This window comes from Triturus cristatus, chromosome 1_2, assembly GCF_964204655.1.
Source record: "Triturus cristatus chromosome 1_2, aTriCri1.1, whole genome shotgun sequence".
Lineage (NCBI taxonomy): Eukaryota > Metazoa > Chordata > Amphibia > Caudata > Salamandridae > Triturus > Triturus cristatus.
Window position 1 is genome coordinate 294,395,239 of NC_140580.1, and position 23,947 is coordinate 294,419,185.

A 23,947-nucleotide genomic window follows, 5' to 3' on the forward strand; every position below is an offset into this window, starting at 1 on the left:
CTCACAAAACCTCTGTGTCCTCAACCCCCTCTCATCACACACACTCGTGAAATCCCGGCCTCTAACTGCATAGTCTTACCACAGCACGGGTCAAACTTTAAGAAACCTGGCGAGCCGAGGCGTCACGTGTTGCAAGAACTGGTGAAAAGTGCGCGCAGTGATATCTTAAACCCAAAGAGTTTGGTTATAGAGACAATATGCATTCACCACCTATGCACGCGCTTAGGAGTTCTATATAGCCCTCGCCCTATACACATGACGCAGAATCGGCACTATCGCCGCTTTAAGTTGTTGTATACAGAAATATATATTTGCAGAGATCACTTTCTGACAGATTTTCGCAAGGTATAAAAGAGCAAAAAACTTTTCTAAGTTTTTGTCCGTGTTTCAGAGAACTTCAGTTTTCAGTCTTTCTATATAAACAGTCAAAGAAGTCAAAGAAGTCAAAATTATTTATTTCAGTTAATTAAAACCATAATATTGTATGCAAACAGTATAATGCAAAGAAGTCATATATGCATGTGGGATGTGCAAACACACAATATACACACTTATGCATATGTGATAGATCGATCGATATCTAACTTTTTAGTGCAGCAGTAACAACATTCATAGAAGGCTGGACTGAGTGATACAGAAAGAGTAATATAGCACCACGAGGATATGAATGTTGCTGAATGGGTGCTACACACATACATTGTCAACAACATAACAAACCGTGTCATCCCATTTCTCTGGCTGCAGTAGTGCATGAATCCTCCCTAACCGCAATCAGCTGATTTGAAGGAAGTGTCTGCCTCGAGGAGCGACAGTCAGTAACAACCCTGGGTTTCCGGTGACATGCCCCCCTAAAATAAGAAACTTCACAAGTGAGGCACTCTGCGTGTGTCACGGAACTCAGCGCTAGGATCCGTGTCCCGTTAAGCGAGGACAGCCGTGCAGAGATGACAGGCCTAGTGATTAGAAGTGGTGTGCGTTTGTATTCGGTCTGGCCTAGTGTGGGATTTTATTTTGTTGCTTTCATGGATCTTAGACTACGCTCCAGTCATTCTCTTTTGCAACTCTTTTCAAGTTAATGGTAGCTTTCAAAATGGAATAACCCAAGTAAGAAAACAATGGTGACAAGTTTAAAAATAAGGTGACAAGGGAGAGCGAGGGCGAGACAGACAGTGGAAGAACAAGCGCGCGCGGCCACGCTAATTACAAACAGATGGCCCCTGCACGCCGCTGCTCGCTCCCGCAAGGTGGATGCCGCCATAAGCACGAGTGCTTGAAAAGAGCTGACCAATTTCTAAAGGACATCTCCAAGAGCTGAGCATGCGCGCTGCCTAGGCGAGACCTAAAAAGGAGAAGAGGAGTCTTAAATACATGGAGGAATCACAAGAGTCTTCCAAATTTAAGAGCCACAGTAGAGAGGTCACAATGGGTTGTACATGTGACATGTAAGGATCACCACCAGAGTGCTTGTTGCTGTTTTGTAGAAGGAGAAGAGGTAGAGGGAAGCAGTTTGCAAGCTTATAGCAAGTTTATAAGGCTTTTGAGAAGTAGTCCATGGTGCAACTATTCACGATTTAGTTACCAGATACAGTCTTAAATTACAATCTTTCTGTGATTAGCAGCCAGTAGATGACCATTGGCGTGGCTGTGATCATAGACTACATTTGAGCCAGTAACCATGGATCTGAGTTTTCTGGATCATGGAAGGTGGCTTTCTTGGCAGTCCTGCTAAGTAGACACCTCTCACACATTAATCAGGGTGTTTTATTTTAAAATAACTGGAGCAAGGGAAGGATACAGCATAGCATATGTATATGATGAGACACAAATGTTGGTGATTTTGTTCACTAGAGTTGCAAAACACAGATCACTATCAAACTGTACCCTTAAAATGTATTCTCTCAGTAAGATCATGAGTGTAGGGGGTCCCTGTATGTCTAGCTAACAGAAAAAGATAGGTCTGAAGGTAATTGTGATTGTATGATACACAGTTTTGCTAGGCACCCGCTCAATGAGCTATTTTCATACTTAACACTTAACTTTCATAATGTCTGAATTCTTGAAGCCTCAAATTCACTCAGGATAATCACTTATCCTTTTATTCAGGATGCACAGTCCATTGGTCCATCTAATCTGTTAGCACAATTCACAGTTCTACAAACATTAAACCACCCCATGTATTGGTACCTGTAAATACATAGTTTCATCTGTAGTTTTAATGGACTAACTGTCTTTATCCACATTTTCCAAAGACTCTTTCCCTGTGAGAGAGGCTGAAGGTCATTTAAGGCTTCTGCAATCCAGCACAAACAGTATTTTTTCTCAATATGTTATTCTGTGTTGCCCAGAAGAGACCCTGCTTTCATACTCCATTGGAAAATGTGTTTTGAGTTTCAAACATGTTTCTCCTCATCTTCATTAGGTGGCATATATTTCAGAAGAAAAAGTGTAAACAAACTATTTTCGTTGCATCCTTTCCACAGTTGACTACGAAAAATTGTAGAAAAAAGGCAGTAAAAAATGACTGAGGCAAGCTCTCCGGATCCACGTTGATGACACTGAAAATAAAGAACTGAGGTCAGCTGGCTACGGTGGCTCCTATATAAGCACTGTGCATGTCACTTTCGGTGCAGACAATGCCAAGCAGAGACAAACTACGCCGCATACCGGATTGCAAAGGGATCGTTCAAAAATGTCTGTATCTCTAGTCAGACACCTGGGAAATATTCTAAGATAAGGAATATGTGGCTAGACGTCTCTATCAGTTAGCCACGTTACGTTCTTACATCCACCAGAAACCTTTATTTTGTGATCCAGATGTAGGGAATAGTATAGTACTGTAATTCGAAGGGAAACATTCTTCTTCCTCTGAGTGTTCCGATACACAATGTGTGATCATATTTTATGATGTTCAGACCAGAGGAGGCCATCAGACATCCCAATCGCTATTAAAAGAACTTATGCATGGTGCCTTCAGTACATGATTTTGGTGAGCAGTGCCCACCTTTGACTGGCTAGAAACAAGGGAATATACAACATCTGCTTTACGATGTACATGTAGAACACCTTTGGGGTTTGAATTGAGGTGATTAAAGAATGTTGCTGACAAAGAGCCCAGACACTTTCAGAGGCAAAGTTTGGGAAATAACTAAGAAGCGGTACATCTAAGAGACCAAGTTGTTTCCTTTTTGATGAGAAATTAAGGAATTCCTTTCTCCAGCTGGTAAACTGTTGAAGTCCAGGCACATGGGCAGGGTCCCACCAGAAGCCTCCTTAAGACACTCTGACAATTCTCCTGAGAGTTATAGTGGGGAAGCAATCAAAATATTGGGGTATAGGAACTTAGATTTTAGGCTTATGAACAGGAAATCCACTAGCAAATTGTATATAGCAAAGAGATGGCCTTCAGAATTAAGCTGGTTAAACAGAAGAAACCTACACATAGTCTTGAACCCAAACAGTTCAGAACAGGTTTAGGTTATAAATGAAAGTGAGATCACTGGGATAAACATGTTAGGAAAGGGTTATTTAGTGGACAAATCGGAACGTTAAAGAGATTTCAAAGTAAGTTTGTCCTAAAGAAGGAAGCACTACCAAAAATGTGCAGTGTCAGAAAGGTGCCAATTTTATTTAGAATGGATTGTCTAATGAATTGAAATGTCTGGCGGAGGCTGGAGTGATAGAGCGCCATCATGGCAAATAGCCAAATCTGACTGTGCAGATGTACGGAACCTGAATAACAGTATTTTAATTGACCACTTCCCTCTTGCAAAGATCAATGATGTGTCAGCACCTGTATAGGTTACAGACGTTTTCTCCACAATTGATTTATTGGCAAGCTATCAGTAGGTTACACTGCAAGAGGATAGTAAGTAACACACAGCTTTTATCATCCAGGGTGGTTGTTTTCGATGTAGGTGGATCCCATTTTCATTAGTTTCAATGACCACTGACTTCCTAGGGATTATGTTCAATTTATTTGGAAAATATGAAGAATTTGTTGTTTCTTCAAGTCAACATTTTTGTCACAAGTGGAGATAGAGCTGATCTGGACTACATGTTGGAGAATCTAATGGGCAGTGTGTGTGAGCAAGGGCTGATGGTTGAATATAGTAAGTGTAGGTTCTCACAAGCGCAAGTCACTTACTTAGGACACAAAATCAGTTGCAGTGGTTTAAGAGCAAAGAATAAACTTTTAAATGCTATCCAGGATGAGCAATCTCTGCAAAATAAGCATCATGTAAGGTAATTCCTAGGGCTAAAGGAGCTCTATGTCAAGTTTGTAGAAACATTTTTAATACGAGTCTTTAATTTAAGGAAATTGTTGAATGTTAATTAAAAAATTTTGTGGTCAGATGAGTGCAAGGATTAAATATGCAATTTGCAATACTCCTGCCTTGCAGGGTTTTGACCCGAAGAGTTCAAACTACAGTAATAAAGAGTTAGGGGTTGTACTGTCGCAATGTGATAACATGGGGAAAGAAGTCATGGTGCCATTTGCTTCTAAATCCTTATCAAATGCTGAAGAGAAACATGCAGTTATTGAGTGTAAGGTATTAGCCTGCGCTCAGGCTTTGCAGTATTTCCGTTCTTTTGTCTGGAGAAAAAAGGTGATTAGCAGATGCAAACACAAACGTATGACTAGAGTTTTAACCTCAAGTCACAATTTTAACACTTCCTTGTAGTTAGCGATAATATCATGTTAATATATATGCTGGTGGCCGAGCATTGGTGTTAAAAGGGCAGTAAGAGAATGCACTGATTATCTGTATCTGACATGTCTCTCAAAACCTTAAGTTCACCCATGTGCACGGATGAGTGCCCCAGTCCACTGTGGGAGGGCACTGGAGTGGACATTATGGGGCCTATTGTTGATTGACACAAATATACTGTTTGTGGAATGCATGTTTTGTCAAGATGTCCATGAGTGCAAGTTGTTGACAAAGTTGATACCAACTACACTTTTGCTTTTCTTGACAACTTTTTTCACAGTGAGGGTGTACTTTCATATATTCTTAAAGACAATAGAGTTCAAATCCTTTAAGATAAGGCAAAGCGATATATGTAGAATACAGAAATTGTATACTGAACAAAATGTCTTTAGAATCCCAGTGGTAAAGAGATGTCGCAAGTACTTAATATAATTGGCAATAAGAAACAACTTAGCTCAGGATCTGCAACTATTAAAAACTACAGAATTACGTAAGTTGCTGCCACAGGATATTTCCTATCTGAAATTATGAAAGGGAGGAAACCAAGATAAAAATCAAAATTCAGACACCTCCTCACAAAAATGTGCTCCAAAGGAATGATCCAGAAAGTTGAATGAGAGTGTTCTTCCCAATCTTAAACTTGAAAACTGTATCAACCAATCATATTCCTTTCTTTCCCATTCACATGATCTTCGTATCGATCTGCGTGATCGCGTAGACCGGAAATTGAACAAAATAAAATGTTCTTGCATATTAACTACTCAAACATAAGTCTTGACTGACTCATATTAAACCCCTAATGTTCAACATAGAAGCTAATATGTATAAATATGTAGTATACTTTTCATCAAAAACATGCGTTCTTCGCGGTTAGCGATGGCATCGCGATGTCCGGCGTCGCCGCGATCACACAAACCACCAAGTAAAAGTCATTTATTTCAAAAATTATTACAAAAACTCAAGTTTGAAGAGTATATCAGTAAACAACTTGTGTCAAAAATTAATTGAAATATGTTTAAGTATGTGTTCCAGAGTTTCTAAAAAATCATGCGCTCTTCACCAGTACCAACGACCTCACCATCTACGGAGTTGCCACAAACACATAAAACACTATATTAAAGTGATTTTTTTTTTAAATCATTACACAAACTGAAGTATAAACAGTACAATAGTAGTGTCTAATATTAATTCAAATTTGTCTATATATATGTTTCACAGTTTCTCAAAAACTACATGCTGTTCGCAATGTCACAGTAGACATTGCAACATCGTCGCAAATATCAAAATATTTGTGGGGGGGAAAAATGACAGTTATTAATCCAGTCAAGGAAATAAACGGTTACAGAAATACAGGGTACAGGGCAATTATACTTAGGAAATAGAATTGGATAAACCTTAGAAATTCACAGAAAAAACAAAGTTTACAGATATGTTATAGTTAGGAAATAGAATTTTTTTTAAACCTTGGAATTTCACTGGGAAAAACGAAGGTTACAGCAGCGTTATAGGTAGTCTGACACTTTACTCATACAAAACCATAGAAATTCAGCAGCTTTAGTTACCTCAGCTAACTATAACTTACGCCTCCGCAATGCACTGCTTATGATATCACATATTACAGCACTCATGACATGATCAGTGACTTCACTGATGACATCTCAAATGACATCACTAATGGCATCACTAATGACATCTCAAATGACATCACTAATGACATCACTAATGACATCATCCATAGAACACCCTCTCACACCCCATACAACATCTCATAAACTGATCCCACAAAACCACTGACATACACATTCACAGATCTATATAAACACACACACCTACTCTCTAATCCATACACCCACTCACACATCAAGTCACCCATACACACACTAACGCAACCAGTAACACATATTTTTATACACTCATGCACCTACTCACTGACTAATACAACAGTCACACATCCACTCACACAAATTGTTACACCGCCAATCATACACCCATACAATCACTCACACACTGCAACACTCACCTATACAGCTACTTACACACCTACTTACTCACCTATACAGTCACTATACAGTCACTTACACTGCCACTAACTCAGCCATACAGTTACTTAAACACCCAGTCACTTTACTTAAACATATCCTAACACATATACTCACTCACCTATACAGTCACTGATACAAGCACATACACTCCCATACAACCTCTCTCACATTCCCTTAGTCGCCCATACAGCCACTCATACACCCATTCACTCACGCACACACACACACCCATGCACCCATATCAATTAATATAGATGTAACAACTTTCAGATATTCTTTAGAACATTTGAGCATATATGTGTGTGAATATATCTATACACACACACACATATATATAAATATATATATTTAAATATTTTTATTATAAACATATATATATATTCACTTATTGACCCCCTAAACTCACCCACCCCTAAACCCTAAAAATACCCTTACATCCCAATACCCTTACCCACCCCTAAACCCTAAAAACACCTTTACCACCCAGTACCCTTACGCTCCACTAAACTCCACCCATAACCCTAAAAACACCCTTATCACCCAATACCCTCACCCACCACTAAATACTAAAAACACCCTTATCACCCAATACCTTTAGCCACCCATAACCATAAAAACAACTTTACCACCCAATACCCTTAACCCACCGTTACACCCTAAAAACACCCTTACCACCTTATACCTCTACCCCTAACCACCCCTAAATCCTAAAAACACCTTTACAACCTAATACCCTTACCCACCCCAAAACCCTAAAGATACCCTTACACCCAATAACCTTACTCACCCCATAACCCTAAAATCACCCTTCCCATTCTATACCCCTACTCACCCCTAAACACTAAAAACACCCTGACCACCCAACATCCTTTTTCACCCCTATACCCTGAAAATGTCCTTGCCATCCAATGCCCTTACCCACCCCAAACCCTAAAATCACCCTTACCCTTGAAAACAAACTGACATGCTGAGGCCCATCTGAGGGCTTGAAAGCAGTAGCAACAGATATAATGCGCATCCATTTGGAACTTTATTATTTAGACCCTACAATGCCCAGAAACCATTTGCACAGTTCTCAACAGATTGGAGGCGTGTCACAAGGTACTTAATTGGTGGGCGGTAGTGCTAATACGCACACTTGATGGACGAGAGCCTCTGAAGAAAAAGTTTTACTTTGAAACACGTTGGGCATGAATGACTGCCAAGCTGTTTATGGAATCGGCATGTTGGGAGCGTTTTGCACCGATTAAAGGCTTTGAGCATGTTGCTTGTGGAGTGCCGTTGCCAGTAGGTAGTTATAGTTAGGACGTAATTTCCATAGAAGGAGTGTTTTTTTATTTGGTAATTACATTTGGAGTCGTTTGACGAATCCTCACCAAAATTTCACAACTAGTTTGCCACTCACTTCAGCTGTTGTCCTGAAAATTTCAGGGTGATCCGTCAAGCAGGGGCAAAGAATAAGGGGGGGTCCAAAAATGTGTTTTCCTCATGTTCATGTCCATAGGAACTGTAGAGACAGCTACAGCCCAAACTGCTGAAAGGAATGACAGCAAATTTGGCAGAAAGGCTAGCTGTAGGTCTAGAAAGCGAACTTTTTGTTAATGGGTATAAATCCATTAAGCAGTTGCAGAGTAATTTAAAGAAATGTCAAATTGTATATATAGGGATGCAGAGGATCCCCGACCCATTCTGATTTTGTATTGAGATTTGATGGGCAACCAACACTTTAACCCAGGAACTGTTAACAGCCATCTTGGTACTCGGTTTGAATCGAGTCCCAGAAAAAAACATTTTAAAAAAAAGAAAATGGGGCAGGGTAGAAACACCCTGACCCCCTAGGCCTTTATTTTTTTTTTTTTGCTGGAGTCACGCTGGATCCGTGGTTCCCGGGGAATTTTTTTAAAAAAAGCAATGTGCGGGTTCCTGTGCTTTGTTAATTAACGGCACCCATGTGGGGAAAGGTCCCGGGGGCAATTTGCAAATAAAAGATGGAGGGGGAGGCCTCCTGGGGCTTATTATGCCCCAGGAATCACCATCTCCCCGGGGCTTCTTTATATAGCAATGCTGGGGAGGTCCGTACCGCCTCCCTCTCTGCCCCGGGGACCACCATCTCCGTGGGCCACCTTCCCCTGGCTTTATCTTTAAACAATGTGGGGGCTGCGCTGCCTCCCGCAAACCTCGGGGCTGGCACATCCCCAAGGCTTTAACTTTATTTAATGTGGGGGCCGTGCGGACCCTCCCTGTAGCACCGGGGACGCCACCTCCCCGGGGCTTATTAATTTATAAATGGGGGGCCTCTCAGACCCCCAACCCCAGGGACAGCCACTTTCCCGGCACCCTGCTGGTAGTGGGATTAAGTCCCCTTGGCTGCAGAGAGCCGTTGGAGGCCAAACAAGCCCTCCTGTTATCTCCAGTAAGTCCCACACAGCGGGACTACTGAGAGGTCTTCGGGGGCCACACCACCTTTCTCCACCACTCTGCAAACGCACCACCTGGCGCACTGCTGGTTGGGGAATGAAGTTCCCTTGGTTGCTGAGCATCCTTGGGGTCCAACAAGCCCTCCTGTTATCTCTAGTAAGTCCCACATAGTGGAATTGCTGATAAGTCTTCAGAGGACATGCCCCCTTTCTCTACCACTCTGCAAACACTTCCTGGCAATTGCTGGTTGGGGGATGAAGTCCTCTTGGATGCTGAGGGTTCTTGGAGGCCCAGAAGCTCTTCTGTTACCTCCAGTAAGTCCGACACAGCAGGATTCCTGAGAGCTGGTCGGAGGCCACGACCCCTTTCTCTACCACTCTGTAAACGGGATCACTAGTTACAAAACCATAGAAATTCACTTAAAACCCCAAAGGTTACACAGACGTTATTGTTAAGAAATAGAATTTGAAAAACCTTAGAAATTAACTTTAAAAAAAAAAAAGGTTACAGGGTTGTTATATTTAGGAAATAGAATTTAAAAAACCTTAGAAATTCACTGAAAAAAACAAAGGTTACATGGACATTCTAGTTAGGCTCAGATTTCACTAGTGCAAAACCAGTGAAATTCTGAAGTTATAGTTACCTCCACCTCCACAATGCACTGCTTATGACTTTACATATTACATTACTCATGACATGGTCAGTGACATCACTCATGACATCACTCAACGCAGCACAACGTGATCATAACCAGACATACAAGGGCACCAGTCTGATGAAAGAACGATAAGACGGATGTCATCACATTTTCAAGCTTTGGAATTGAGCCAGCCATACAATGCAACAGTGTTTTTAAAGGGTGAAGCTGAGAAGTAGGTAAGAGAAGATGACAAAGTACCATTCAGCCTGGTAAAAATAACGGTCTTAACAGTGGTGCCACAGTGGAAGAGGCCTGTTCTTTTTCAGCAATTCATTTGAAAACATCAATCCAGTTTATTGATGTGTCAACAGAAATTAAGCGTGGAGTAAAATCCAAACATTTACTGAAGACAACAAGAGCGACACAGAATGAGGAAAAGAAAAAGTAAAAATTACAAGCATTTAAAAAATGTATATGACAATGAGCTAGTCAGCCACTGGATGTTGGCAAGAAATGAACCTTAAGACAGACTTGGGTACCATCAGCATAAAGGTGCACTGAGAGTCAGTGCCCAACAACATACCGTTCTACAGGCCCCTGCAAATGTTAAAAAATAAGACTGCTGGGATCAACCACTGGGGCATTTTCATAGGGCATTGCAATGGAGTCCCCTTAGGCAAAATGAGTGGCCAGAAAAGAAAGAAAGAAACTCATTTAGGACCTTGTCTCCCAAACCTATGCTCGGGCATATCAACACATTGGATACAGGAAAAATGCCTTTATCTTGCAAAGTTACACAGCATTCAATATGTATGGCAGCAAACAGAGTACATCATTTCTCACAGGTTTAGGTCTTAATAAGCCGCCAGATTCAGCACATGCGTTACGTGAGCATATGAAACAGAACAGTGGTCTGCTGCAAGAATCACTCTCGGAAAACTGCTCTGGGGCATTTTGGCACATCCCCAGACCTCAATGGGGTTATTGGTTGAATCTGGTGGATGCACAAGAATGGCCGTCCGGACCTTCTGCTAGAGAGTAAATTAGTTAATGCTCTCCAAAGCAGAATGAAAGGTGTCATTGCATTATGAATGAGTTGATATTCTTACACTGTCTTCAGATAAGGACACTGATGTTGTTGAGAGTGTACTATCATAAAGCTCCAGTGAAAATGCCCTAAAGTTATGCAATCTCCAACACAAGTATAGAGATCAGTTTTTTACACTCACTTTCGGTCATGAAATTAGCTGTTTCCTGTTTTCACCCTCCTAAACATTCATCCAGTCAACTCTTCCAAACGTGAGGTTGATGGGGATCAGCCCTTAAATGTATGAGAACTCTTATTACAACTTTGAAAGACTGGGAGCTATGCTAACACTCGCTAGATGTGTGTTTTGGGAGATGAGATGTGTTTTTTGGGAGATGATAAGACCTTGAAGGGTGATGAGGCAGCATCAAGCCAGTCTAGTTTCCGAAGTGCACAATCAATTATTAAAGCAACTCAGTACTGTTACGCTTAGCCAGGGCATTTTAACACGCAGTTCGGTGGCTCTGATCAGGTTATTCACCAACATTGTTACTGAAACACGAGGCAATTTTCCTCAGATGTCCATTCATGCCCACTTTATTTCGGATTTTCTGTTAATTACTTTATGAGCTGATATGTTCAACAATCAGTAATAAACAAATGCTATATCAAGTTGTCTTATTACAATGTACTTAAATCTAAGGGGTAGTGATATTCATCATTCTGAGGTAGAAATTCTCACTGCTGATACTTCATCAGTGCTATAAAGGGATAACCAATCACAATCCAGCACTGTACAATAAAGTAAATAAACACTTAAAATTATGACTGATAAATTTATAAGTAATGAAAATATATTCTTACCAAGATCCAGGGCAAACTCTGCAACACAATTATCCGAGCAACCAATTAGCACAGAATCCTCCATCATCTTCTCCCCCTCGTATCCCATTTTAACCAGGAACCTGTCCAGCTCTACGCCACAATGAAAGAAGAAATGGGAAATGTATGTGTGAGAGCCAATGACATAGTGCCAGTTACCACTGACTAAAGGCACAATGATTTCAAGTAGCAGTGCTTTTATTCAATCAACAAAAATATTACTAGTATGTTAGACTATGGCCTTTTACCTACAATCGCGGTTGAGGCCTTTTAACGCTGCAGACTTAATACCAAGAACATCATTTAAGCCCTTGACTATCAGGCTAGGGTAGGGAGTAGTCACAGGATTCTGAGGGAGAAAGTGTTGGGTGTTGACTCAGACCTCAACAATTACCCTATAGCATGCTGTAAAGATTGTCCAATCCAGTGTTCATCTTTCATACAGGAGAAATATTTTATTATGCCAAAAAAGAAATATCACCCAATGCAAAATGTCCCTGAGCAAAGAGTTCTATAAAAGGTACTACAGCGCACATAAGAAACGAATCAGGATCACTGTTAACAGAATAAGCAGACTTCTGTGTCGGTGGCCCGTAAAGTTACTCCTTCAATGTCCCAGTCACGGGTAACCCCATTGTAGCTTTTCCTCAAGCCAAAAGGGTCAGACTGTCTGCTGAGCACGAGTACATGGTTGGATGAGTTACCTGAGCACAATGGCAGTGACGGCTTCAAGGGAAGGCACTACTTCAGAGTGCGTGTGTGATTCTCCTGCCTTCTTGCGATGTTGGTCGGGTGGTCTTTTGAGACACTGACTGGACAGCAGGTGCGGCTGCAGGTTCCAGCAGAGGACCAGGTCCAAAGAAAGAGACTTACTCCCATAAAAGTGAAAAGCCCACCCTCTGGTGCCAGTGTTTCTTCAATCATCCTTTGCTCACTCTGCGGAGAACATTGGGAGAAATCTTTGGAGGGCTGTAAATATGATTCTGCTCTCTCACTTACCCCTTCTCCTTGGTTGGTGCAGCGTGCAATTATGGTCTAAGTAACAATTGTGAGGATGGGAGAACCATTCCAGCATACGGGCTGGCTCCTGCGTAGCTCCCTCTCTTGTACTTCTGGGCAGCACACCGATAGTGATTTAACCGCAATCAGGGAGGCCCGGAGACCAACTCCAGCAATGGGATCAGCCCCTGCAATACTCCCAATCTAGCCTGCAGTTTAGTGGGCTCTCCCTTCCACTCAGGCATAGAGGATGGGCTCTTCCGAGTGGTCTCCACATATAGTGGTGTATTCAGTTCATATTGCTCAGCAGGCAAGCTCCAGTAAACTTTCCAGGTGATACCACCTTACCTCTGGGAGACTGATTGTCCGCAACACCAGCCTTGGATGTTGTAGCGTCCTCCACAGCCCAGGTACATGCAAATGATCACGACACACACAGAGCTTGTAACATGTCTTTATTCCACAGTGTGTAACCGTTAACTGAAAATTTTACATCATGAATTTCATCACCCACGCACTTACATCACTGTTCTACGGAGTCCGTGAGGAACCAAAAGGGTCCCTTCATCTCTAACTCACGAGACACTACATTTCCCCCTTTGTTAAATAATAAGTATCAATAATACATATATGCATTACAACTCTTCAATAAGTCATTTTGGTGCTCAAATCAATCCACCAGATCTGGTCATGTGAAGCTGCAGAGATACTAGACAAGTATTCATTGACCGGCATTGGTGACAGAGACAATGATCCAATCACTGGGCTCTCTGAATTCTCGGGTGGACAAGTCTCACTCCTGACATATGGAGATAGGGAAGATCGAGCAGGATCTTGAAATGCAAAGAATCTCACACAATGGACTTTTCAGGATAGTGAGCAGTCACCATGTGTCCTTTACTAGTCACAGCCCTCAGTGGGTAAGCTGACAATAACTTGGTCTCCTCTGTTGAACAGAGTGCTCTGAGCACAGAGGTGTCTGTCCACATAGTTCTTCATTTTGTGTTTATGAGCTGAATCAGTGGTTCAAGGTTTATCAATGTCAATAGATCTCTCAATGGTCCACTGTGGCAATTTGGTTCCTATGGCTCTCCCATACATTAAGGTGGCATGGCTCTCAACCGTGGTAGAATGGGGAGTTGACCTGTATGCATGAAGCGTACACTGAAGAACTGATTTAAGTTCAAGCTTTTCCAGCTCAGAGCAATGAACAGTCTTCTCAAGGGTGCTCATAAATCTCTCAACCACACCATTCGCCTGAGGCCAGAGATGTTTGCTTTTCTGATGCTTGCCATTTAAATAAGTGAGAAAAACTTTCAATTCTCAAGTATTGAAAGTCGGGCCATTGTCGGATTTCAAAATCGAAGGAACATCCCGAGTTGCAAAAATACTTTCTAGTCTCTCAATTACTCTGTCATTGACAACAGAACTTCCACAAGGAGAAAATGTGAATATTCAACAATTACTAGTAGATGATATCCATTGTCAAGGGGTCCAAAGAAATCTATAGCATTCTTCTCCCATGCATGAATTTGGCGATCAGACATGTATAACGGAAGTGGGATTGTCTTCGATTACAAACAGTTGCACAAACGACATGACTTAACTCTTTTTCAACTCTTTCATTAAGACGAGCGAACCACACTTGGTTCTGTAAAGCTTGCTTCATAGCAACAACTCCACAGTTCAATAACTTGCAGTCTCAGACTCTCGGGTATTTCAAATCTCGACTCTTGTAAGATGATGCCTTCTGGAGTATCTGAAAGTTCTTCTTGCACATTTTTAAATTTCTGGTATTCTAGGTCAACTTGAAGAGGTTGGGTATGTTTTTGCCACGATTTGTGTGTAATAATGTCTTTGAGTATTAGTAAATCCCTGTCAGTACTTGTGGCAGCAATGATTTGTTCTATCGATATTGCAGCAGGGGTACTGGACTTCACAATAAAGTTAACAGAGGCATCAGCTGCTTTAGAAGTAGTGCCATGACATTGTATTGGCACACATGAGAAGTAGCCAGCAGGGTTTTCATCTTTTCCTGGATGATGCTCAATCATATAATCGTACGCCTGTAATTGCAACCCCCACGTCTCAATGCAAGGGGGCATCGTGACTTTAGGATTGCAGAAAATGGTGAGCAATGCTTGATGGTCAGTGACAACTGTGAAATGCTTTCCATATAGGATCACATGAAAATGCTCAAAAGCCCAAACTACAGCTAGGCTTTATTTTTCAGATTGTGAATAGTCACATTTTGTTGTTGACAAACAATGGCTAGCATAAGCCACAATGTGTCTTGGGGCATTGAGAAGCCAGTGTGTGCAGCAAGGATGGCTCCCAACCCCACTGGGCTTGAATCAACAACAACCTCCGTCTAACATTTCGGATTAAAGTATGCCATTTCAGTTGTGCTCTCAATAAAATGTTTGATTTTCTTGAAGCTTTGTTCACATTCACTTGAACATTGAAATGGGACATTTTGTTTTGTTAATTCTCTCAATGGGGCACTTACAGTGGCAAAGTCACGTATAAACCTTGAACAGTAACTGGCCATACTAAGGAAGTTGCATCGTAACATAGTTACATCTTGTGAGGGAGAAGTGGCTGACAAAGCCTGCACATTATTTGGAAGTAAGTCATTCCTCCTTCTGAAAAGATGTGACCAAAGAACTTGAGTTTGGTTTTATGAATCTCACACATTTCTGCATTTAATGTGTGACCTGCATCAGCAACTTTACGACACACTTGTGTAAGAGCTTTTCCATGTTCCTTTCGTGTGGCCCCAAAAACTAGTATGTCATCACTGAAATTGAAAGTGTTTCTGACTGGCTGTACTAGGCCGGCAAATGACATCCTGAAAAAGTTCAGCAGCTGATGACAATCCAAAACTTAGGCTTTTATATAAAAAAATCCAACTTGAGTCGAAAAGATAGCAATAAACCTACAGTTCTTTTCCAGTTCGAGTTGGCGATACCCTTTGTTCAAATCAAGGCGGGAAAAGATTTTAGCTCCATTCAGCTGTCAGCAATGTGCGGCCTTGGATGTCTTACCCTTTCAACCGCCTTGTTCGCTTGGCGCATATCAACGCAGGTGCGCAGGCTTCTCCACTATCCTTTTTAGGTTCTACCACTATGGGTGATACCCATGGCGTTGGACCACTGGATCGCTCAATGATGTCGTGCTTTAATAGTGTCTCAAGTTCTTTCAACAGCCTCTTGTAAATTAAATGCAATTCCACTATGTCTTTGGGCAACAGGATGAATGTCCTCATTTATGTGAAGTTGCACTTTCGTAGTCTTAAGTGTCTCTAGTCCATGAAACAAGGATGGAAACTGATTCACTATCCCATGATAGGCACTCAAGTCCTGATTTACAGAAATCAGCCCCATGTCAGCAGCAGTACTGAGTAAACATGTGCTCGATGAAGTGTCTGGCAATACATGAATTGGTGCTTGTAGATTTTGTCTTTGTATGATTCACAGTTGCTATGAATGAACCTTGAATTTGCAGTGGCATCGAAGCAGCCCACGTAAACACTTTGGTTTTAGAGGGGGTTAAACGGGGTACTGGAGACAGCTGATTGGACTTTTCCTCAGGCATGTTTATCAACGCACCACTGCCTATGATAAATGGTATGGAGCACCCATTCACTTTCAGTGTGATCTTGGGACAATGTCCAACTGAATTTTGCACTTTCACTTATGACCTAGCTTAGACCTGCATTCTTCCTTGCAAGAAGCTAATCCTACATGCATACATCGTCCAACAGTCAACATTGACATTGCACATCAATCTTCGCCACTGTCGCTTGAAAATGATGGTGATAAACTCTTAGACAAAGAATTTCCTGACTGTCGATGTTCAGTTTTTACTTGCCTCAACTGATGTTGCTGCTTGGCCTTGTGGGCACGCGTAGAATGTCGCGTCTGATACTTTCTGGCAACCCTTTTGTTTTCTCGACGTGACGCACTTGATCTCGTCTCCATTTTGTTTTCTAGACATGACGCACTTGATCTTTTCCTCCCTTCGCAGAACATTACAAAATGGTTCTCTTTCCCGCATCCTTTGAATATCTGTCCAATGGCGGGACATTTACCCTTATGTGAAAAGGAAAATCCACTTCAAAAACACAACTTCTTTTTCTTTGGAGACATTACTTTATGTCCTTCTGGCTTGTTTTTTTACTTACTTTTCTCACTCAGCGCTGATTCATTTTGGGCCATTTCGGCCTCCATGTTAGGTGTTTGTCTGTCAGCTCTTTCTTCTGTTCTGGAAGCCATGAGCACTTGATCCAAGTGAAGTGTCTCTTTCAGCATTCTTCGTCTCAAGGAATCAGAGTGGCAACCATCTGTTACTCTGAGACCAATTGCCTCTTCATCTTTGAACTCATTGAACTTGCAATGCTTTTTGAGCAAATTAAGTCTTTCCATTGTTTCACCAGCTCTCTGCCTTTCCTGACTGAAGATGTACCTTTCATAGTCGACATTCGGCACTGGGTTGAACTTGATGTTTAACGCCTCTTTGATTTGACTGTACGTCACTTCATCACCTTGTGGTAATTTCTTTAGCACTTCTTTCATCTGCCAAATTCTTTAGATATTTAATTATCTTTTTGTTATTTGCTTCTTCCAGCGCATCAATAAAATCATTGAAGATTTCGACCTAGGCAGTACATCGGTCACCAATAATTCGCTTTTTGGCGGTATTGATGGGAGGTGTGGTTCCAAGAACTTGGCGGTGCCATACTTTGCGCTCTTTTCTGCAGCCATTGAAAAATGTCACTATTCCAACTGCCACTCATGGCCTTTCATTCGGTCCAACGTGATTCACCAGCCTCATAAGCACAACAGTCATACTTCTGCTTCGGTTGCGGCACCTTGTATTGAGGTTGAATAACTCTCTTCACTGAGGTTCTCGTAAGTGCGATCATATTCTCTATATCTGGTTATCGCCACCTTAAATGCTTCTCTGTATTACCTGCTTCTGCTCACAGGGTTTCTTGCACATGGTTGTCACCGCGCGTTGCGCTTTCTGTACCTGGTTGTCACTGCCTTTAGCGTCTCTATATATCAGCACTTCCTTGCACTAAGCTAGCACGGCCTCTAGCGCATCTCTGTAACGATTGTCACTGCCTTTAGCATTGACATACTGTATGAATGACGACTCTGTTTTGCGTTGCGTTGCGTCGCAGTACCTCTTTTCTCAACTTTATCAGCAAGTTTCTAGCCGGTAACAAACTTTCTGTAAGGCCTTCACTTTCTTCACATTTCTTGTACTGGCTGGGTTGGTGCTTTAACTCCACATACGCCCACCCATCGACTTTCACTTCAACCATGGCACATGTGGCATGCACAAGCAGTTTTCTGGACCACTGCAAACTCTCTGGGAGAGCACTCTTGGTTCTTGGGATCACGAGGTTTATGTAATCCCAACCTCGTTGGCAGCTGTAGCATCCTCCTCAGCCAGGATACATGCAAATGATCACGCCACACATGGAGCTTGGTATTACACGCCTTTATTCCTCAATATGTAACCGTAAACTGAACATTCTATATCATGAATTCCATCACCCACACCCACGCACTTCGGTCACTGTTCTACGGAATCCATCAGAAACCAAAAGGGTCCCGTCATCTCTAACTCACAAGACACTATAGATGTCAGGCTATCCTCTGCAAGGTACTACTTCTAGAACCAAATGGGAGATTTGTAGTCCCACTTTTTAGGTTTCACCTACTGGATAGCACAATCTATATCATTGCGAAAGATCAATTTTAACTTACCAAGACTTTACAGGTGCTTCATCCCACCCATTGCTTATCATCACTTTGCTTTATTGTCACTCTCATTTACATTTTATTCAATGGTTTTCAGTGTCCCAACTTGTCCATATTGTGTCGCTCCACAGAAGCATAGCCTCTTTACCATCTCTTTGATTGGCTGATCTTTATCTTTCCACTATTCATTGTTAGGAAACTTTTTTTACTTTTTGATTTAGTACTCCAGGAGAGTGCATGTGTTGCTCTCTCCCTCCTTTGCTTTTCCCCCAGGTTACTCTTACTCGCTTGTGCTTATCCTCCGTGTTCTTTTGTCCAATGTGTTCTTTTCCTCCTACCCACCCTTACTGCTGTATCCCTCATGCACTGCTATTCCCCTCCTCACCAAAACTCCTCCTATACACCCATCTTGCAGTCCTCTTTTGTGTTATGGGCTTTTGCCATAATAAATTATTACATTTTGTATTTACTAAGTGTTTAAGAATTACAATTGAAGCAGTCTTAGAAAATAGCAAATATGGCTACACTTTTATTTTCTAAAAGTCTGGAAAAAGTGGGGAGCAAATGTGTGTCTTTTTTCTAAAAATTAGATCAACAAAAGCTTTTCATGGATAAACTCATACTCTTCTCAGCTTTCACATACAGTTCACAAATATTATCCTTTTAGATTTCATAGATTGTTGGACTTGGCATTTTCTGCGAGGTGATCCCCAAACTTTTTGAATTCACCCTCCTGTTTTCTGAAGCCATTTTTGTTGGCTTTTAGGACTCTGCTCACTTTACCACTACTAATCAGTGCTAAAGCGCTCTCTCCTTAAAACATGGTCAAATTGGCCTACAACGATTTAGAACTTTCATTTATTTGTATTTGAAGTAAAGGGGTACTACATTTACCCAGGACTTGTAAATTAAATGCTATTAGTGGACTAGTGGGCCTGCAGCGCTTATTTTGCAAACCCACTCAAGTAGCATTTTTAAACATGTCTCAGGCCTGCCATTGCAGCCTGTGAGTGCAGTTTTAAACTGCAATTTCCAGCTGGCAAGATACACCTCTTGTCAGGGCCAAACCTTCCTTTTCAATACATATAAGTCACCCCTAGGATAGGCCCTAAATAGACCATAGGGCAGGGTTCACAAGTTGGGCATGTACTTTTATGTGCCACATGTTCAGGTAGTAAAAAACTATTACATTTGGTTTTCATTACTTCAAGGCCTACCTCTCCCATATGATAACATTGGGTTAACTTATTACATTTAATAAGGGCTAACTGTCAATTGGGAGCAGATGGGACTGTCATGTTTGGTGTCTGGGAAACAGTAATTAAAAATCCTCTTTAATGGTAAATTCAGATTTTAAGTTACAGTTTTGAAAATGCCACCTCTACAAAGGTTTGAAACTATAGGGGTTGGGCCTTTATCTCAACCAAGGCTAGACCGCACTTCAATATGAAAACAACATTGTACCTCGTCTGGAAATTATTTTAAACAACCTAATTTTTCAGGTAAAGGAATTTAATTGCCTTGACAGTGATTTATTGCTATTTCAGCAAACACATTGTTTTCTTTTCTTGTTTTTTCAAACACCATTCGTTTTATCACAAACATTGGATTACATAAACCAAAAGTTGTGTAGGCCATCTGGCCCAGTGATCAAATCAAAAAATACATTAATACCGCTCAATCAAGTGTTAAGGTGACACTTTCTAGTGCTTAGAATTATTTAAATTTTCCTGACATCACACAGATATTGTACTTGAATACAACACAATACCATACGCATAATTAATTAAAACCAAGAGTGAACTTATACTTTATAGTTAAATGGTCTACCAGTCTTGAGTTTTAAGCAAAAAGAGTCCAATTATTTAGTTTTGCTTCTTTGGACTCCCAAATGTGTGCAATTTGCAGGGGTTGTGCCGAATAATTTAATTTCTGGGCACCTATCTTAACTCTTTTGGTTGCCCGTATATAGTTAAAAAAAAAAAAATCCAACAACTCCCTATTGCATTAAAGGTGACGCGTTTCGACCCCATGTGTTAGTGGTCTCTTCAGGACCAATGACGGTTTCACTCTTTTAAGGAGACTTGGATGTGAGGCCTTCTTGTTTTTTCAGTTTGTTTGTTTCAGGGTTCAGTATTGTTGTTTTTTTTTAAAACTTGTTGCTTCTCTGCTCTTTTGTTCATATGTCCCTGAGATGCTGCGTTTTTTCGATTCTCAAATGAATTGTTTATGAGGGCCGCCATGTGTTCAGTCACCTTTTTTTTTTGTAAATATTTCTATTTTCACTTTCAATTCAGGTACAGCATATACTTTCAAGTAATTGATACAGAATCATCAATGCGTGATCAACTGGAGGTATGGACATGTGCAACACCGATACATAGACAAGCAATAGATTCTTTTCAAATACCCATAGTCTCAGTCTCCTCCCTTTGCTCTCTTGCATTATTGTCCCGTGTAAGTTGCGTAACGTCCTGTGAACCCTCCCCCGGGAGTCTATAATACTGTATCTATGGGTTACAGATTCTCTTGAATTTCTTTGGACAACCGCGGGCTATATATGTGTTTTTTTCCCCTGACATGTACAGATCCAGTCCCCTTCTACACTCATTCAGTGTGGGCCGCTGCGCTGTTCCCCACTTGCGTGCCAGATCTCGTTTGCCGACTACCAAGCCAAGGTTAGCTAGTATTAACTTTTTCTGGTGAGAGCGACATCTGTAGATATACCTAACAGTACAAATGTGGGGTCCATTGGTATCTTTTCTCCTAATATTTCCTCTAGCTCTGTCGTTATAGTTCCCCAATATCTCTGTATCTCTTGGCATCCCCAAATCGTATGGATGTATGTGCCTGCCTCGTGGGTGAATTTCAGGCATTTGGAGGTATCGGCCCTTTCTATTTTGTGTAGGCGAGATCTGTCATAGTATGTCCTTTGTAGGTTCTTAAACTGGATGAGGCGGAGTCGCAACTTAATGGCGGCTTCTCTTGGGTGCATTAATGCCGCCTCCCAGTCAAGGCCATCCATGTCTCCTAGTTCTAGTTCCCACTTTGCTCTTAGTTTCGTGAGAGTGTCTGGTTTATAACTGATTAAAGTCCGATACATCCAAGAGACTGCTTTCTTGTTAATTTCCCCCATGAGGTGTCTCCCTTCTAGTGGGGAATACTCCGGGATTCCCTCCACATCAATTATTTGTGCCCTCCATAAGTGAGCCAGCTGTATGTACTTGTAATGTTGTTTCAGGTGCAGTTCATATTATTTTTGGAGATGTGGAAAGCTGGCAAGTTCCTTATGGTATAATATGTCTTTGATTTTGGAAATACCCAGCTTTTTACAAATTCTTTGAGTCTCCACCCCCACCCAAAGTGGGGTCTCTCTTGTGATTTGATTATTCGATTTTATCTGTCTTTCTGCTTTTTTCCAGGCATTTATCACCACCTGGGTGGCTGCTGGTAGCTTCTTGACTCCCTTCCCTCTGAAGAGGTAATGAGTGTGTGGGCATATCTCAAATTGTGCTCGTTCTAATGGGTATGTAGAGTGATCCTCTGGCATATGTTCCCAGTCGTTGATTATGAATAGATGGGCCGCCCAGTAGTATGGCCTGATATCTGGGAGTGATATACCCCCGTTGTACTGGTTTCATTGCAGAGTGGCAAGCGCCAATCTGGGGGTCCCGCCATCCCAAAGGAATGTCCTCAGCAGCTCGTTCATTTTGACCAAGACCTCTTCTGGGAATGCATAATATGTGTTTTGGAGTATGTATATTTATAAAGTGCCGCTTTCCCATGAAGTGCCAGGGGCAGTGCTTTCCATCTTTCTATGTCAGCGTTAAATTCAGTCGTATCTCTATATAAATTTTGGGTCAGAGCTTCTGGCCTATTTACCGAGACATATATACCTAGGTATTTTATCCTGTCTTTTTCAATTTTGAATCGCATTTTGTGTGTCTCTCTGGGCGAGGGTCAAATATTCCCGGCGGAGAACTTGTGTCTTTTGCATTAGTGAAAGATCTTCACTGACTATGGCTCGTTCTTTTTGTTGGAGTAGTCGTTCTTCAATTTCCGCTATCTTTTCTATTTCTTTACCTTTTTTGTGTGCAATTGTGTTCTGGGCTCTGTCTCTTAAAGCCATTTTGTATGCCTCCCAAAGTGTGATGGCAGACTCTACGGATCCTACGTTTTCTTTAAACTAGAGTTCTGTGTGATGTTGGGGTCTTTGAGTTGCCAGGCATTTAATTTCCAACCATTTCAGGTTTGTTGTTTGTTTTCACCCACTGTGAGCCAAAGAGGTAAGTGGTCTGAGGGACGTCTTGTCAGATATTCTGCTTTCAGGATATCTGTTACTTCCCCGGCTGGGGTGAAGATATAGTCTTTTCTGGAGAAGGCCTTGTGGGCGCCCAAGTTGAATGAGTATGCCTGGGTATGCGGGTGCTGCCACATGTCGGTTAATGCTAATGTGTCAGCAAAACATTTGAATTGCGTGTCTTTCAAGCAGCGTGGGGATTTCCTAACAAGAATTGCGACCCCTCTCGCACCAGTGGAGAAACTTGCGTGTGCCAACGTCTTGTATGTCCCTCTACCCAAGAATCCGCACTGCGTTTCCCTTCAGGTGTGTCTCCTGGAGGAATACTAACTCAGGCTTCAGTCTTTTGATATATGCTGACACTAGGACCCTCTTCACCTCGTTTCCCAACCCATTCACATTCCAGGACAGGAGTGAGTATTTTGCGTTATTGCGCACTGCCATACCGCTTCTTCCAATGATGGGTGACATCGTTTGAAATATGTCTTGTGTCCCCTGGACCCTTATTATGCTGTTCTGAAAGATTGCTGCCTGACTTAAACTTTTGTTTAAATTTGAGACTCCCAATTCCCCAACCCCAACCCCTACCCTCCCTACCCCCCACTACCCCCGCCCACGCAGCTACCCCGATGGGTTAACATGACCAACTGTGTCGTGGATGGATTGCAGGGGTCTGTCACCCGCTCACCTAAAATCCCTCCATTTGTTCCTATTCACCTATCTCCCTGCTTGTCCAAATTATGTTTACTAAACCAGGAGACTGCTAGAGAGCTATATATCACGTCACTAAATATATCAAATAGGAAACAACACAAAGGAAGTGAACTATGCTATGATTTAAAAAGAGAAGGAAAAAAAACATACACACACACAACTGGGGGGGAGAAAGGTCCTCACTAGCTTACTGTCGCTTCGGCCCTCGAATGGCCCTGTGTTGTTCATCAGTCTTCATTCCCATTTTGTTGGGTCTGCTGTGTTGGTTCATGCGCCATTGTATCTGAGTTGTATTCCTCAAGGAGGTTAATGTCCTGCAGTGATGGATGGTTATAGTCCGGATCTGATTAAATTTCTTGCTCGGTGTGCTCAGGAGTGTGCCGCTGTGTTGTTCTAGTTTTGTGGGTCTTCCTTCTTGCCTTGCCTCTCAGACGACTGTCTA

General features: G+C 41.7%; 1 protein-coding gene across 2 annotated transcripts in view; it reads right to left on the reverse strand.

Moving 5' to 3' along the window:
• The window catches only part of NUDT13 (nudix hydrolase 13), a 620,793-nt gene that overhangs the window by 363,050 nt on the left and 233,796 nt on the right, over nucleotides 1-23,947 (reverse strand). For both annotated transcript variants that reach the window (XM_085603801.1, XM_085603802.1), the window contains exon 4: nucleotides 11,701-11,811. In XM_085603801.1, the coding sequence (XP_085459927.1) occupies nucleotides 11,701-11,811 (111 nt within the window). The remainder of the gene's footprint in view (nucleotides 1-11,700; nucleotides 11,812-23,947) is intronic.